The 15401-nt window shown below is 48.6% G+C and overlaps 1 protein-coding gene across 1 annotated transcript in view; it reads right to left on the bottom strand.

Annotated features, from left to right (window-relative positions):
- Positions 1–15401, bottom strand: part of MOGAT2 (monoacylglycerol O-acyltransferase 2) — a 46677-nt gene that overhangs the window by 6974 nt on the left and 24302 nt on the right. The window contains exon 3 of the mRNA XM_007061411.4: positions 1805–2009. Coding sequence (XP_007061473.1) covers positions 1805–2009 — 205 coding nt within the window. The remainder of the gene's footprint in view (positions 1–1804; positions 2010–15401) is intronic.

Genomic DNA, 15401 nt, shown 5'->3' with positions numbered 1-15401 from the left:
TCGTGTTTCCCTGCAACAGCAGCAGGGTCTAAGTCCAGAGGACGTTTTTTCTCCCTCTTCCATAGTAAGAGCAAGTTCTCGCCTGTATGCGATTTGAACATGAAATAATTGAATTCTCCACCCAGCATGTGGGGGATTTAGCTCTGGCTGTGAGCAGCACTCGCCCTTTGAAATCAGCGGCAGCGGTGAAGCTATGTCCTCAGCTTTGAGCGTGTTTGGGGTTGCATCAGGGCGTGTTGGCTTTTCTTTAACCATTTCATGTAACGAGCAATGCATGAACAGAGGCAGGGTGGTCTCATAGCTGAGACACTAGGCCAGGACCCAACAGAGGGGGGTTCAAATCCTTGTTCTGCCACAGATTCCCTGTGTGACCGTGGGCAAGTCACTTAGCCTGGCTGTTCTTCTGCTCCCCATCTGCAAAATGAGGGTCTTTTTGTCTTGTCTGTTTAGACCAATGGTCTCCAAACTTTTTTGATCACGCACCCCATCAGTAAAAAATTTTTGAGCACGCACCCCCAATATATGTATATTTATTTATGTATAAATGATATATATGTACTACTGTACTAATATATTGTGTAAATTATAAAACATACACAAACAATACAAATTTAAAAATGATGAGATAAGGATGAAATAAACAATATTTTTAAAATAATTTTTTATTTTATTTATTAATGGTACAAAAAACCTTTTTTGCTCTCACTAAAATCTTATTAATAATAATTTTTGTTTTAGTGAGAGCAATGTGATGGAATATGCTTTATTATTTTTGAAAATCTTGGTTTAACACTTTGTGATACAGCGGGCGCTGAGGGTGGGGTGGGGGGTCTAGGAGGGAGTTAGGGTGCGGGAGGGCGCTCAGGGTGGGGGTGCGGGAGGAGGCTCAGGGCTGGGGCAGGCAGGAGGTGCAGAGCACTGACCTGGGGCAGCTCCTGTTTGGTGCAGGGGGTGTGCAGGTGGCTCTGCGCAGGGCAGCACCACCCCCATGGCCACGATTCTGGGAGCTGCCCCCCCGGCAGGCAGGGCCACCTGGAACGCAGGGGCTTTAGGGGCTTCAGGGCCCTGGCCTGCAGCTCTAAAGCCCCTTTCGGAATCCGGCCCTGAGAGCACGGGCCGGAGGACTCAGGAGGAGCAGGGGCAGCCGCGCAGCCAGTGGCTGGAGAGAAGCAGAGATTTCCCCTTCAAAGTGCCGCTTCTTTCTGGTCGCTGGCTGTGCGGCTGCCCCTGCTCCTCCACGGGACGGAGGACTCAGAGCCGCCCCCCCACCCTTTTTCCCCTCGGGCGGTGCTCCTCCTGCCGCGCCGCCCTTTTGCTCCGGTGGCGCTCCTCCTGCTGCGCCCCCCCGTCGATCGTCTTGTGCACCCCCTGGGGTGCGCGCACCCCACTTTGGAGACCACTGGTTTAGACTGTAAGCTCCGCAGAGCAGGGACCGTCTCGCATGATGTGGTTGTACAGCACCCAACACAATGGGGCCCTGATCTTGACTGAGGCCTCTCAGTGCTGCTACAACCGAGGTAATAAATAAGGATGAAAATTTAAACTGAGAAAGTAGGGAGAGGAGAGAAGGAAGGACAGAGCATTTAAAGGGCGTATTGTACCTGTTCAAAGCTTTTCTTCTGGGTCCCCTCCACTCCTTGGCTGCGTCCATGCTTATGGCAAAGAACATATGAACCCAAACAACTAATAGGCTCCCCAGTGTGACTCTTCCAAAATCTCCAGCTTTTCACGCGGTCCCAGAGGGCCGAGGTCCTATCTGCGATTATCACTGCCACTCATACTCTGCCCCCATGCTACAGCTTACCTCCACTCAGCAGGATGTCCCTGAAGAAGGGGACTCTGAACCAGAGTGTCAGCATCATCATGTGAGGGGTCATCCCCGGGAACAGCTGCGAAAACCCTGTTGCCTCGGTGCAGAAATTGAGGAAGGCACCAGCCACCAGGACCCCGTGAGGATGGAAGCCAACCACGTAGTTCTTACTTGGATCCAGCTCTGCCGTCTTCACCAGCTGGAGACAAAATCACCGATGAGGAGATTTAACACAGACGGAGCTGGGAGTTTGCAGTGCATCCTAGAGCTGCCGCCAAAGCATGGCTGGGCATTCGCCTGAGAGAAAAGTCATGATTTTTCTGTGTGTGCAGCTGTCTCCCTCCCTCTTGGGGGCGCTACCAGCGAGCAGCCCTTACCCTCCGACGCTCACAGAGGCTAGAGATGCTCAAAAATATCGTGTCCCCCCCAGTTTTTTTTTTTTTTTAACTTTTCATGGCAAATGCCCTTTGAACCAAAATGGGAGATTTCCACCCACCGTTTTCATTTTGGTCACTATTTTTCAATTTCTGACAAAAATGTCAAGCCAAAACCTTTTGAAGTTTTTGGAAACATTTCATTTGGCTGTATGTGGCCCGGCGTGTGTGTGTGTGGGGGGGAACCCTCTCTCCTGTCTCTCTCTCTCTCTTTTTAAACATCCCCTTCCTTTTCTAGTGGGAAAGTTTAAAAATTGAGAGACTGTTTCTCCCTCCCCCCCACTCATTTTTTCACCCAGCACTAGCAGGGACTGCAGCTGTGTCTGGCTCACGTGGTGCAAACAAAGCATGCAGGGAAGGCTCCTTGGCCCAGATCCTCAAAGGGAATTTGTGCACAATAGGCCTATAGCCTCAGAAGTATGTCAGCACTCACTCCCATTGAAATCAGTGGGTGCTAAGCACCTAAATACCTTTGAGGAGCTGGGTCCTCGTGTCCTACCCCAGCGGTGTGGCACTCCTGCTCTGCTTTAAGGCAAAGGCCCTCTGGGGTAAGGCGATGAGAGGACAAAGGCTTGTGGGTACAATTTGAATTCCTATCAACACAGCCTGCCTGACTTTGAGGGTAGGGGAGCTCTCACATTTGAGGAGGAGGAAGATGGTTTCACATGCTAGCAGAAGGCTGAAAAAGAGCCACTGCCACCAGGAGGTGGCGCTCAGCGGCGTCTGGGCTAAAAGCACATTCCCTGGAGCCTCGTCGGCAGTGAGAAGGGGAAGAAATTCTCCCGCTGCTGCTATAGCACCAGCCCAAGCTGCTTTTCGAGGGGGAGCGACTGTGGGAGAAGCGGGGCAGACCAGGTGCAAGGGTAACCCTTGTCTGCTTGGTGGCTGGCCCATGCCAACTGACTCGGATTTGTGGAGTTTAGGGGCAGTTTAATTGCAGTGTAGATATACAGGATCCTAGAGCCTGGGCTCCAGCGCGAGCCCAGATGTCTACACCACAGTTAAACAGTCCCTTAGTCTGTGCCCCGCAATCCCGGGTCAGCTGCCACATGGGTTTTTAATTGCAGTGTAGACAAACCCTCAGTGACCTGGAGACAAAAGTTCCTGCCGACCTGCTCCCAGTTCCCTGAGTCATCCAGTCCCACCCCCACTGGCTGTACAGTTAGCTTTACTTACTGTCCAGCTTCACGAGTGAAGAAGCGTGTTGAGAAGAGTCTGTGCGTGTCTGGCTGCAGCACTGTTAGGAGGGGAATAAAATCTACCAGGGAAAGCCCCCAGGGAAAGAAACTCCTGAAGAACGTACACACACCCTGCTGGCAGCGCAGCGGGCGGAGTGAGGCTGTAATCTGCACTCAAGGCAGGGTGGAGGCCTTGTCAATGAGCTCAGGGAGACTGGGAGCAGGGTTGGTGCAGAGCAGCTCTGCACCAGCTGGGCAAGCTCACTGCACAGGGGTCCATTCAGGGGTCCATTTCCACTCAGCATAAAGCCCTTTTCACCTCCCGAGCAGCTTAAAGGGCCCTTTGCCTAAGACAGAATCAGGCCCCACAAGCATTATCCACTCTGCTGCCTCCGAGTGCATCAGTCCGCTCCGTGGTGCTATTCTAATGGCAGGGCAGCTAATTAATTCCCCTGGAGAAAGCCAGAAGCAGCAGCGACAGCAGGTAGGTCATAAGAGGTATTTTTTATGCTGTGGCTAATTTTCCATCTGTCCCGGAGCATTATTGACAATGCACATGTACCCAGTCACGCGCCATCTCCTAACGAGGTGAGGTCGTGAACAAAAAGCCCCTTTGCTACCGGGCCCAGGTACTGAGCAAGCAAAGGGGTCAGACTGCTGATTTTACTCCGTAGCCAGGGACCTTTCCATGAGTCACTCAGCCTCAGGCAGCCTATTTTGTTTGCTAGTTTTGTTCCTCCTCCCAAGTAGTTCATAAACGGGAAGGCAAACTAGATCTAAGGGTTTGGGGCATCACTGAAATGTCATTGCCCCTGGGGCAGAGGGACTCTCAGGAGCTGTTTAATGGGCCACAGCAACACTCAAGAACAGCTTAGGAGAGGAAGTGAAGACCATTTCCACCGGCCGGAAGGGGAATATTGGAAGTAGGTAAGTTGTAGCCAAGGGAGGTAGTTTGGTCTAGTAGTTAGAACAGACGACTGGGAGATCTGGTTTGTAATCCTGGCTGTACCACATACTTTCAGAAGACTTCAGCATGGGGATGGCCATAGGCGTCACAATAAGAGCTGAGTTTTTGAAAATTTGTCCTTTTATCTAGGTGCTAAGGCGGATGCTGAGCTCTTAAAAACCTGACCCTTCGTGGGTGCTGAGCACTTGCAAATCTGGTCCTGTGTGACCTTGGTCTGCCCCTCTAATAATGAGAGATGACTCCAAATCAAAATCTCAACGCCACACACTCCTGGACTTCAGCTGCTCACAATCTGAATATTGCAACCTACACCCAACACTAATAACACTGGCCGAGCTCACAGGGGTGAGACATGGGTCCAGACCTCCTTGACAACCAGGAACAAGTATCTCAAATTATGCACCCAAAAATGGAGGCACACTAAGTTAGGGAGCATATCTGAAAAGTTGGCTGGAAGCAATTTGTCCATGGCCATGCAGAGCGTCCATAGCCTAGCTAGGATTTGAACCCAGCTCTCCTGAGGTGAGTCCAGTCCCTTAACTAACACTCTATTCTTACAAGCACTATTGCCTCTGTTTGCATGGGCTCCTCATTAACCTGTATGCTACAAAATGAACATTTTTGAAAATGTCATGCAGGGAGAACTGATTTTTATCACAGACCATAAGGGAAGGAAGGACAGTGAGACACAGGGCACAGTTCCTGGAAGGAGATCCAATTTAGACAAGCCGAAGATGGGGAATGCAAATCTCAAAGAGAACTATTCAATAGGAAGCAGATACCTGGGAAGCAGAAATGCTGAAAAATAAACCTAGATGTGACAGTGGAAATCATAATTTTGGATGCTGTTAGGCTTTAGGAGACCGGGTTTGACTCCCAGCTCTGCCAAAGGCTCCCTGTGTGTCCATGGGCAAGTCATTTAACCGCTCTGTGCCTCAGTTCCCCATCTGTAAAATGGGCAGACAACCCCCCCCCACTTTGTCTCTCTTGTCTATTTAGAGAGTAAACTCTTCAGACCAAGGGCTCTGTGTGTGTGCGTGCGTGCGTGCGTGCATGTGTGCAAAGAGGCCCTGACCTGCTTGGGGCCTTGAGGTGCTATTGATATACAAATCATAATATAGAGACGTTACAGCTGAAGGAAAGTCCTGCTCCTGTCATCCTTGGGGAAACCATGCCTTGGACAGTACATTCAGTGCTAGGTACCACCACAGCAAAAGGACGCTGGCAAATAAAGATATAATTAGGGGGCTGGAGGGATTAATAAGGAAAGATTAACATCTTGATATTTTGGCTGAAGGACCAGCGGAGGATGTTGTTATGTAGAAACATTTCAAGGATGCAAACAGAAGGGTGGAATCCTGCCCTTCTGGGGAGTTTTGCCGTTGCTTCACTAGGCTCAGGATTTCACCCCAGTGATGGAAAGGAGCAGGGCTGATGGTGGGCCAAGGACATGCATTGTGTAGGCTGAATAGTGGGAGGAATTTCATTGCAATGAGATATCAGGGGCTCTCACAATAAAATATTTGGTGGCCTCAGAGTGTGGCTACCAACTCTTCCTGGTGGCCGCTATGACAGTTTTTCCTCAAATAATTAACTTTAGGAAAAACAAATACATATGCACATGTCCAAATCATTGTCATTTATTTATGCAAGGGTTGGGTTTTTTTGCAAACTCAATAATAAAAATAGCATACAGTTGTCTCTGTTCTTTACTGGACCTAAACAGAATAGAAACACAAATAAGGTGCTTTGCATGTTCTTGTCTTTTTTTTTGTTTTTTTGGTTGTTGGGTTTTTTTAGATTTGCTAGCTAGTAAGTGTGTTTCTGTTTTTTCACAGCAGCAGACTTATTAGCTAGCTGGGAGGCAGTGAAAAGTGATATTAAGAAACATACAAATATCACTTTTCACAGCAGACTTTCTCAGCCCTGGCAAACTGGGAGACAAATTAAGCCTTGGATGGGGAGGGAGGCAGGAGGGGCTGGGGGTGATGTGGTTGATGGGTGAGGGGCTGGAGGAGGCAGCGAGGACCGGGTGTGATGCATGAGGGGCTGGGGGCCAGAGCCCACCACCGAATGGCTGGAGCCTGCCACTCCAGGCTAAACTTGGGAAGCCTGAGCCCCATCACCCCAGGGAAGGTGCACACCAGCTGTCTGCTCCTCTGGCGTTTGTGGCTCCAGGGGAGGGCCACTGCTTCGCCTGCCCGCAGTCACCACCCAGAAGGCTGTGTCCGCAAGAAAAGCCCCTGATGGCCACATTTGAGAAATGCTGCATTAGATTGGAACAGTCGAGTGGTTCTCAACCTTTTCCGTTCTGGGATACCCTCCTGTCATAAACCTACAGCTAAGGGTAGCATAAAATCCCTCCTTTACCTGTAAAGGGTTAAGAAACTCAGATAACCTGGTTGGCACCTGACCAAAAGGACCAATAAGGGGAGAAGATACTTTCAAATCTGTGGGGGAAGGTTTTTGTTTTGGGCTTGGGTGTTCTCTCCGGAGACAAAGAGAGAGACCAAGCAAGTAATCTAGCTCCTACTGAATGATACATCTAAACTTACAGAAATAGTAAGTAATAGCAAGGAAGTGCATTAGAGTATCTTTTGTTTTAGCTTGTGAATTTTCCCTGTGCTAAGAGGGAGGTTTATCCCATTTTTGTAACTTTGAAGTTTTGCCTAGAGGGGAATCCTCTATGTTTCAAATCTTATTACCCTGTAAAATTTCCTTCCATCCTGATTTTACAGAGGCGTTTCTTTTACTTTTTTTTTCTTTATAATAAAGTTCTGTTTTTTAAGAATCTGACTGGTTTTTAGTATCCTAAAAACCCAAGGGGCCGGTCTGTGCTCACCTGGTTTACCTATTTAGTTGGTAGATTATGCTCAAGCCTCCCCAGGAAGGGGGGTGAAGGGGCTTGGGGGGATATTTTAGGGAAGCAGGAACTTCAAGTGGTCCTTTTCCTGAATCTTTGTCTAACTCACTTGGTGGTAGCGGCATAACCCATCCAAGGACAAGGAAGGATTTTTGCCTTGGGGAAGTTTTTATTCTAAACTGGTAGAAATAAGCTCAGGGGGTCTTTCATGTGGATCCCCACTTCTGTACCCCAGAGTTCAGAGTGGGGAGGGAACCCTGACACCTCCCCTGCAATAAGAGCAATCAGAACCCCAAGAATAGTCCATCTGTGCCTCCTAAGACTGGACACAACACAAATAGACACTATAGGGAACAAACCTGCAGCAGCCCCAAAGGCATGGACTAGATAAAATCGAACAGTCCTTTTCCATCCCTGATTTCCATGAATCCTGATTCCTGTGCAGTTAATTTATCACTGGTTGCACAGTGTTCTCATTATTTCTGGCTGCTTATTGCTCTCCCGCAATGCTTTCCTTTTAGGTTTCCCCGTGATTTATTATACTTTTATAGCATGCCTGTGTTTAGCCACCACATTTAGAATTGCGCTATCTGTTGCCGTATCATTTGTTTTCTTTGCAGGTTCCTTCTGGCAGGAGCTGAGCCAGAATGAAAATCCTGGTGTTTTATAATCCTATCAGCTGGAACATCTGCTCCCAATATAGGTTGGGCCAGATCCAAAGGCCACTGAAGTCAGTGGAAAGGCTCCCATTATGCTCAGTGGGCTGTGGATTGGGCCCATACAGATGATGTTTCCCTAAGAGAAATATGTACCTCACATGTTCAGCTGTCCCGTGAGTGGCAGCAAGACTAAAGTTACCCTTCCGTCATTCAGGGTTATAAACAGGGGCCCAGTCAAAGTTCCCCTCTTCTTGGGGTACACTGTCAACCCAGCACCCACTCATTGTGGGTGCCTCCAGTGCTGGTTGTCCAATCTGAGGGATACAGGGCCATGTTGCTCAGAAGCACTGAGCACCTACAACTCCAGCTGAGGCCAGCGGCAGATGCAGGTGCTCAGCACCTTTGAAAATCAGGCATCTCTAGTGGGTGATCCAAAAGCAGTGGACATGTTAGGAACTGTAGGCCAAAATCCCTGCTCAAGCTGGGTCCACTTCTTCCCGCCATCTCTTGGCTTCTCCTTTCCTCTCTCTCTGCCCACCAGCTCGCCCGGCAGCCTCATGAGCCCCATCGGCATCCACTCCCCAGTGCGTTAGCCTCTCCCGATCTGGGTCCATAATTCCGCAGACCCACCAGGGAACGCAGACATGCAGATCTTGGTTCTGCCAGGGCAGTCCTGGCCAGGCTGCCTCAGCATGTCCAGGGCCCTGAGTAAGCAGCACACCCTGACCTGTGTACACAGTACCAACTTTAGGCCGCTGTGGTGGCAAAAGGACCATGCTTCCACAGAGCTGATATTGCACTTCCTGACCCACAGCTGCACATTCACTAGCGCCTGGGTAAACCTTCCTCCCCTCTGCCCCATCTACTACTCTGCCAGCCCAGAGAATTCCAGATCAGCCTCCCTGTTATGGTTGCACATAGATTTGTATGTCCCAGCAGCCTCAGCAGTGGCTAATGGGTATGAGTGCAAAGGCTGCTGGGACATAAATGTTGGCAACCGGCTGACCCACCAGAAGGATGGTAAAGTGGAGTCAGCTGACCGGAGAAGCCAAGAGGACCCCACATTCTGCGTGGGTCAGTTCTGCAGTCCCACGAAAATTGTTTCATGGGCTGTTCCCTTGTTCATGTGTTGTTTGCAAGCATAGTGAAACAGGCATTTCAGCACAGAGCAGCGGTTCTCAACCTGCAGGCCACATGCGGCCCAATTAGTACACAGCTGTGGCCCAGCTCAGCAGTGTGCTAAAGGCCGGCCCGCGTGCTGGGGTCTGCCAGGTTCCCAGCTGCCCGGCATGGAGGTGTCCAGGCTGCCCTGCTGCCCAGGGCAGTGGGGTTGGGGCTGCTGGCCTGCCCTATGGGGTCAGGAGCCTGGGGTCTGGGGCAGCTGCATGGCAGGGGTCTGGGGTCGGGACAGCCAGCCCCCACCACAGGGTCTGGGGTCGGGGCTGCCGGCTGACCCCGTGAGCTTCAGGGTCTGGGGCGGATAGCCGGCCGGCCCCGCGTGGCGGGAGTCTGGGGCAGGGGCAGCTACTGCCCTGCCACCCAGCCCCTACGGCCCAGGTAACACATTGTGGGCAGCATATGCGGCCCACAATGTGTAATAAGTTGAGAGCCATTGGCATAGAGATTGGGGAGGGAGGGTGCTTTGGTGTTAGGTCACTGGCCTGAGACTCAGGAGATGTGTGTTCAATTCCTCACTCTGTCATGGACTAATTGTGTCACCTTGGTCACATCAGTGCCTCTATTCCCAAACTTCCATTGATATGTTGTGGGTGAAAGGGAAATTCCTGTCTTGCCTATTTAGATTATAAGCACTGGGGGCAGGGATGTTCCTTACTATGTGTGTGTACAGCAGCTAGCACACTGGGGTGCTGACGTTGGTTCAGAGTCTGGGCGTTGCTGTAATAACAACAAGCAATTCTGCACACAGTGGACGTGTGAGCAACTTTTTCATGGGCAGCTCAAGTATCCACAGCTGGAAATTGCACCTAGATCAATGAATAAGACGGCTGCTCACATTCACACCACCTCTGCCCCTTTCAGGCTGGACTGAATAGTGATGTGCATATAGCAAGCTCGGGTAAGGGCAACCATGCTTTCTCAATATCTTAGGTACATATTTGACCCCTATTACCACAGTATCTGAGCATCTCACTGTCTTTAACAGAATTAGCTTCACAACACCCTTGTGAGGTAGGGCAGTACATTATCCCCATTGTACAGATGGGGAATTGAGGCACAGAGACTTGCCTGAGGTAACACAGGATGTCTGTGGCAGAACATGGACTTGAACTGAGGTCTCCCAGGTGCTATGCTTACCACTGGACAATCCTTCTACTCTAGCCTTCCTCTCATTAAGGGAACTCCTAGACACAATAACTAGCTCCTTGGTGCCTGAATGTTTTCTTTTTAACGTTTAGACATTCCCATTTTCCCTCTTTGTCAAAGTTCAATCTCTTACCGGACTAGTGGTCAAGTTTGGGTCATGGTCACAATATTCACATACTGGGAAGGGAGTTAATCTCTTACATTGTGCGGCCTAATTGTTATGCAATACAGACTTGTCCTATAGGCCCTTTGGGATGGGAGAAAGGTGGGGACCTCTTCTCTTGCTGATTGGCTGGCTTGTTTGTTTGCTTTTAAAGTGGGGTGGGATTTGCTCTTGATCTGTTCTTTTTGGATGAGTTGTGCCTTTAATAATTGTCAGAGCACCCAGAGTCTGGGGCAGGTGTATCCATGTAGATAAATCTAAATAAAGTGAGCTCCTGTCCTGCAGTGCATCCCAAGGTATTTCCCACTCCAGAAAAACAACAACCTGCAAAAGAAAATGGTAAACGAGAAACAATCCTGTGTGGATGTGCCTTCCTCTTGCATCCAACAGATCTGAGGGATGGCGAGCCAATGGCAGGAGATCCAGATGCCTAAGAACCCACCTCGGCTGTGATTGTGTTAGATTTTCCAAGCTGAGCAGTGCTGCCAGCTATATTTGCAGAACTGTAGGAATTCAAGGTCAAAGGACAGGCTAGTTCGTCTCCTGACAATGAGAGATTGTTCCCTACAAAAGTATTCCCCGGTGCTTTTTTCAGTGCAATTTTAAATTACTCTGTTTACTGGGCTTTATCCTCTTTCCTTGGAAGACTATTCCACAACCCAGTGGACCTTGCTGTTAAATTATGAATTCATCTTACACTTTCCTGGGCTAAATTTCATCCTATTACATTACTCCATTTTAGATCCACTCCCTTTTGCTCTTTCCCAAATACTACTCTAAGGCAGTGGGTAGAGCAGTGGTTCTCAACCCATGGGCTGCTTGCGGCCCACACAGCCATGGCCCATGTGATGCCCTCAGGGCCATACAGGTAGTATATATATCGTGAAGTGGACCAGGCCTCTATTACCCAGTGTTGTGTGTCCCATATAACACATGGGGAGCTGCATATGTGGCCCACAGTGGTAAATAGGTTGAGAACCACTGGGGGAAAGTCATCAGTCACAGTAGTCAAAATAAAGCCCAAACCCTCCAGTTCAAGTCCATGTCTCTTTCTTCAGGGCTGGTTTTCTTAATAAACAGAAGATGCAAAATCCTTTACATGACACACAACACTGGGTAATAGAGGCCTGGTCCACTTCCACAAGCTGGGAAGGGACAGGATACAGCTCACCCAAATCACATTGGCTTGTCCACTCTGCTAATCTGCTGTCTTCTCCGTAGCCGATACATAAGTATGGAGATAGAATCCCCCTCCCCTCCATGCACGGGCACAGGCCAGCGAGGTAAGAGCACTGACCCTGGTATTGTCCGCACCAGCCGGCAGAGTGCAGTGGGATACACACACTGTGCCCTATCAAAAGGCACAGCAAGGGTTTCCTGAGTGCACGCAGGCCCAGAAACCTTGCACTGGCCTTGTTACAATGCTCTTAGGAGTGGCCACACTGTTGTAGTAGCCAGGCAAGTTACAAGCAACATCTAAACACCACACACGCCTCACCCTTTGTGGTTCTCAAATACAAGCTCATTAGCTCTTTGTTTTGTTCTCCTGAGCCTGAGATGGAGGAGCTGGTGTTTGCCAGGCAATCATTGCCCTTTACACCACTACACCTTTTAATCTTCAGTCCTAGGCAGAAAGGCCCTGGAGCCTAAGCTAAAGCCATGTTTTCTCTCTGGGTAGCACATCTACAGGGAGAAGGAGGACTGTTAATATTTCACGCAGCGCACTCGTCCAAGCAGCGTTTGTGTTATGTTTCCATTATTCAAATGGGGACCAGGCTGTGGGCCACAGTCCTTCTTCCTGCTCTGCTCCAGTAAACAACTAGACAACAGCAAACCTTCTCTCCTCCCCATCCCCTTCCTCCCGCCCTGGGCCACTGCTTTCTGCTGCTTTGTGATCCCATGTGGAGTCCCCTCAGGCCCACACACCCCTCATTCCAGGGCAACTCTAGAACACAACTGGAGCTGCAAAGTTCCCCTTCCCCTGAGGCCGGGGCAGCCTGTCTGGTGATCAGAGCAAGGCATCAGGAGTCAGGAGTCTGTTCCCCAGTCGGAGGCTGATTGATCCGGGATAAATCTCTCAGGCCAAAGTGTTCCTACTTGGGTGTCTTGAGCTGGTCCCCTAAATCCACACTGAGACTCCTAAGCAGAGCTGGCCTGATGTTCCCAGGTGCTGAGCACATGCACCTCCCAGCGACTTCCTGGCAGAAGACACCCCTTCTTGCTTGGCCTACCTGGGAGTCCAGTTTGGTGTGGAATGCAGGCCTTGCTCTCGGGATATTAACCCCTATGTGCAAGTGGGTGGGCAAGGGGAGGAGCTGTGTCTCTCTCCCGCCCATGCACTGGCCAGGTTATTTGCCGGATAAACATGGAGAAGTGTTATTATTTGTTTTGTGGTAGCACCTCAGAGCCTGAGTTATGGACCTGGAGGACCCCACTGTGCTAGGCATGGTACAAACACAAAACAAAAAACCCCTGCCTCAAAGATTTCAAGCAGCACCCTTTCAAAGGCTGTAGTAATTTGCTTCCAACCCACCTGAGCAAGAGGGGAGATGGGAGGAATTGTGACTTGTCACAATGGCTTCCTGGGGCTGAGCGATTACACACTGCCCCTTACTCAGGGCTGAGCTTAAAGGCTCAAGCTAGCCCTTCGCTTATATCTCACAGATGTGTCATTGACTTGCCAAGACTGCTCCCATGTTGTTGCATCTGACACTTATGCTCCTATGGTGTATGTATCCGTACGCACAGGAAGCTCAAAGAAGGACAGAGCTGCTGACCAGGGTGAGATAAATCTGATGTGCTTCCATCCAGTCAGAACAATGCCGGGCTTTTCAAGATCATGGTTTGGAGGTTTCACTGCCATTGGGATTTCCTGGCATTTGGGTGAACTAGCAGGGGCAGCTGCAGTGTCAGACAATAATGAAGCAAGATTGAATTCCAGACTGGTTTGTCTCATTTCAATCTCCCTGAGTTATCTCGTAAGTTATTGAAGGAAATGTGGGGTGGGTGGGGGAGAACATATGACCTATGTGCAGCATGAAAAGTTACATAAAAGGTGGTTTCAAAACAAGCAGGAATCACTTAGCAGTATCAGCATCAGCGTTCTTGCCGCACCATCAGGTGCATAAAGCTTAAGTCAGTAGCCAATGAATAAATGCAAGAACCGTGTGCCATATACAGTACGATATGATAAATGGGCATATAAATCAATACACATCAAGTCACACGCCTTCGAATCCGGGCAAAGGATTGAAGTTGCCGTACAATGAGGCTCATCTTGATATTTCACTTCTCTATTCTATTCTGGTAGTACCGAGATGCCTTGGTCCTGGACCGATGATTACAGTCAAATGATCACAACATGGGAAACCAGGCTGATCAGACATGTGCAGGGAAGCAAAAGCTACATTTTGCAGTGAAAAAACAGAGCTGGTTGAAATACTGAATTTCTGTTCCATGGCAAGTGCCGACACTAAAAAAACATTTTTGGTTCGAGATTGGAACAAAAAGTTGACATTTCAAAATGTCCCCAAACGTGAAATTTCAGAATAAAAAATTTGTTTCAGGTCAGCTGTAACATTTCACTTCCATAGAACTGAATACTGATTTTGACTCTTTTTGTCCATTATAGTTTTATTTTATATAAATTTTTACTTTATTATTTTTTTTATATAATTTGAAATGAGGGTTTAATTATTTTAAAATTATAATATGAACATAAAATAATAATTTGTGTTTGGTAATCCCACTGCTAATTAGCTTGGTAACTGATATTGTAATTTGCATAACATAAAATGGTATAATAAAATAATATAAATATGAAATAAAAATATAAAATAAAACACATTTCTAAATGAGAAGTCAATTTCAAAATGAAAAATTGAAATGCTCTGATAAGGTTGAAATGGACCATCTCAACCACATTGAAATGTTTCATTATTTTTTTTTTTTCAAAACGAAATGTTATTGAAATTGACATGTTCCCATGGAACCTTTAGGTTTTTTGAATTGGACTTTTTGATTGAAAAATGTTCCATTAGCAATGTTTGATCATCTCTGTGTCAAAGTGAGCTTTGTTTGGCATTTTAATGGCAAGGCATGTCAGTGATATGGTAAACGGGGGGAGCTAGCTGAATTAGAAAGACTGGGCAGGCAGAGCGCTAGACTATAACTGGGAGAAGACCTGGGTTCAAGACCCTGCTCTACCACAGACTACCTGGGTGATCTTGGGCAAGTCACTTAGTCTTACTCTGCCTTAGTTTCCCTCTTTATACAATGGGGATAATAGCTGTGCCCTACCTCACAGGGGTGCTATGGGGATAACTATGTTAAAAGAGCAGGGGCCACCTTGGTACTATAGCAAGGGGGACCGTAGACACATTTATTAACAATAGGCAGTTTATAGGCTGAGGTCAGTGAATTATCTGCAAACAGGCTTCAGTGTCGATACATTCTGCTCATTATTCGTGCATATAGGGGGCTAATTGAGGGGGTCAGGAGGGAAGTTCCTCTCTGGGCTGTTTATTCCACAGTTGCACATTCCTCTGAGGCAGCTTGTGCTGGCTGCTGTTGGAGCTAGGATCCTGGCCTGGAAAAGGCACTGATCTGAGCCAGTGTAGGCGGGAAGGAATGGTTTGCATGAACACGTCTCCGTTTGTGGGCTATTCAAGATCCATCCTCCCAGACTACTGCTTCAAGTATTTGTGTAGTCTCCCAGATTGGATGGCTCCCAAAGAGGCTTCAAGCTGGTCACATAACTCCTACCAGTAAATATGAGTTTACGTAGGGTGACCAGATAGCAACTGTGAAAAAACGGGACATGGGGTGGGGGGTAATAGGCGACTATATAAGAAAAAGTCCAAAAAAACAGGACTGTCCCTATAAAAATCTGGTCACCCTAAGTTTACGTGAGTATTCAGTAAGGATCGGGCTTCCTGCACCCTCCTCCCTGCGCAGGAGAGGAATGGTGACTCTGAGCTGTCTGTAGTTCTCTGGTCTCCTT

This window comes from Chelonia mydas, chromosome 1, assembly GCF_015237465.2.
Source record: "Chelonia mydas isolate rCheMyd1 chromosome 1, rCheMyd1.pri.v2, whole genome shotgun sequence".
Lineage (NCBI taxonomy): Eukaryota > Metazoa > Chordata > Testudines > Cheloniidae > Chelonia > Chelonia mydas.
Note: the sequence above shows the minus strand (reverse complement) of the source record. Positions and strands in the feature narration are given on the sequence as shown.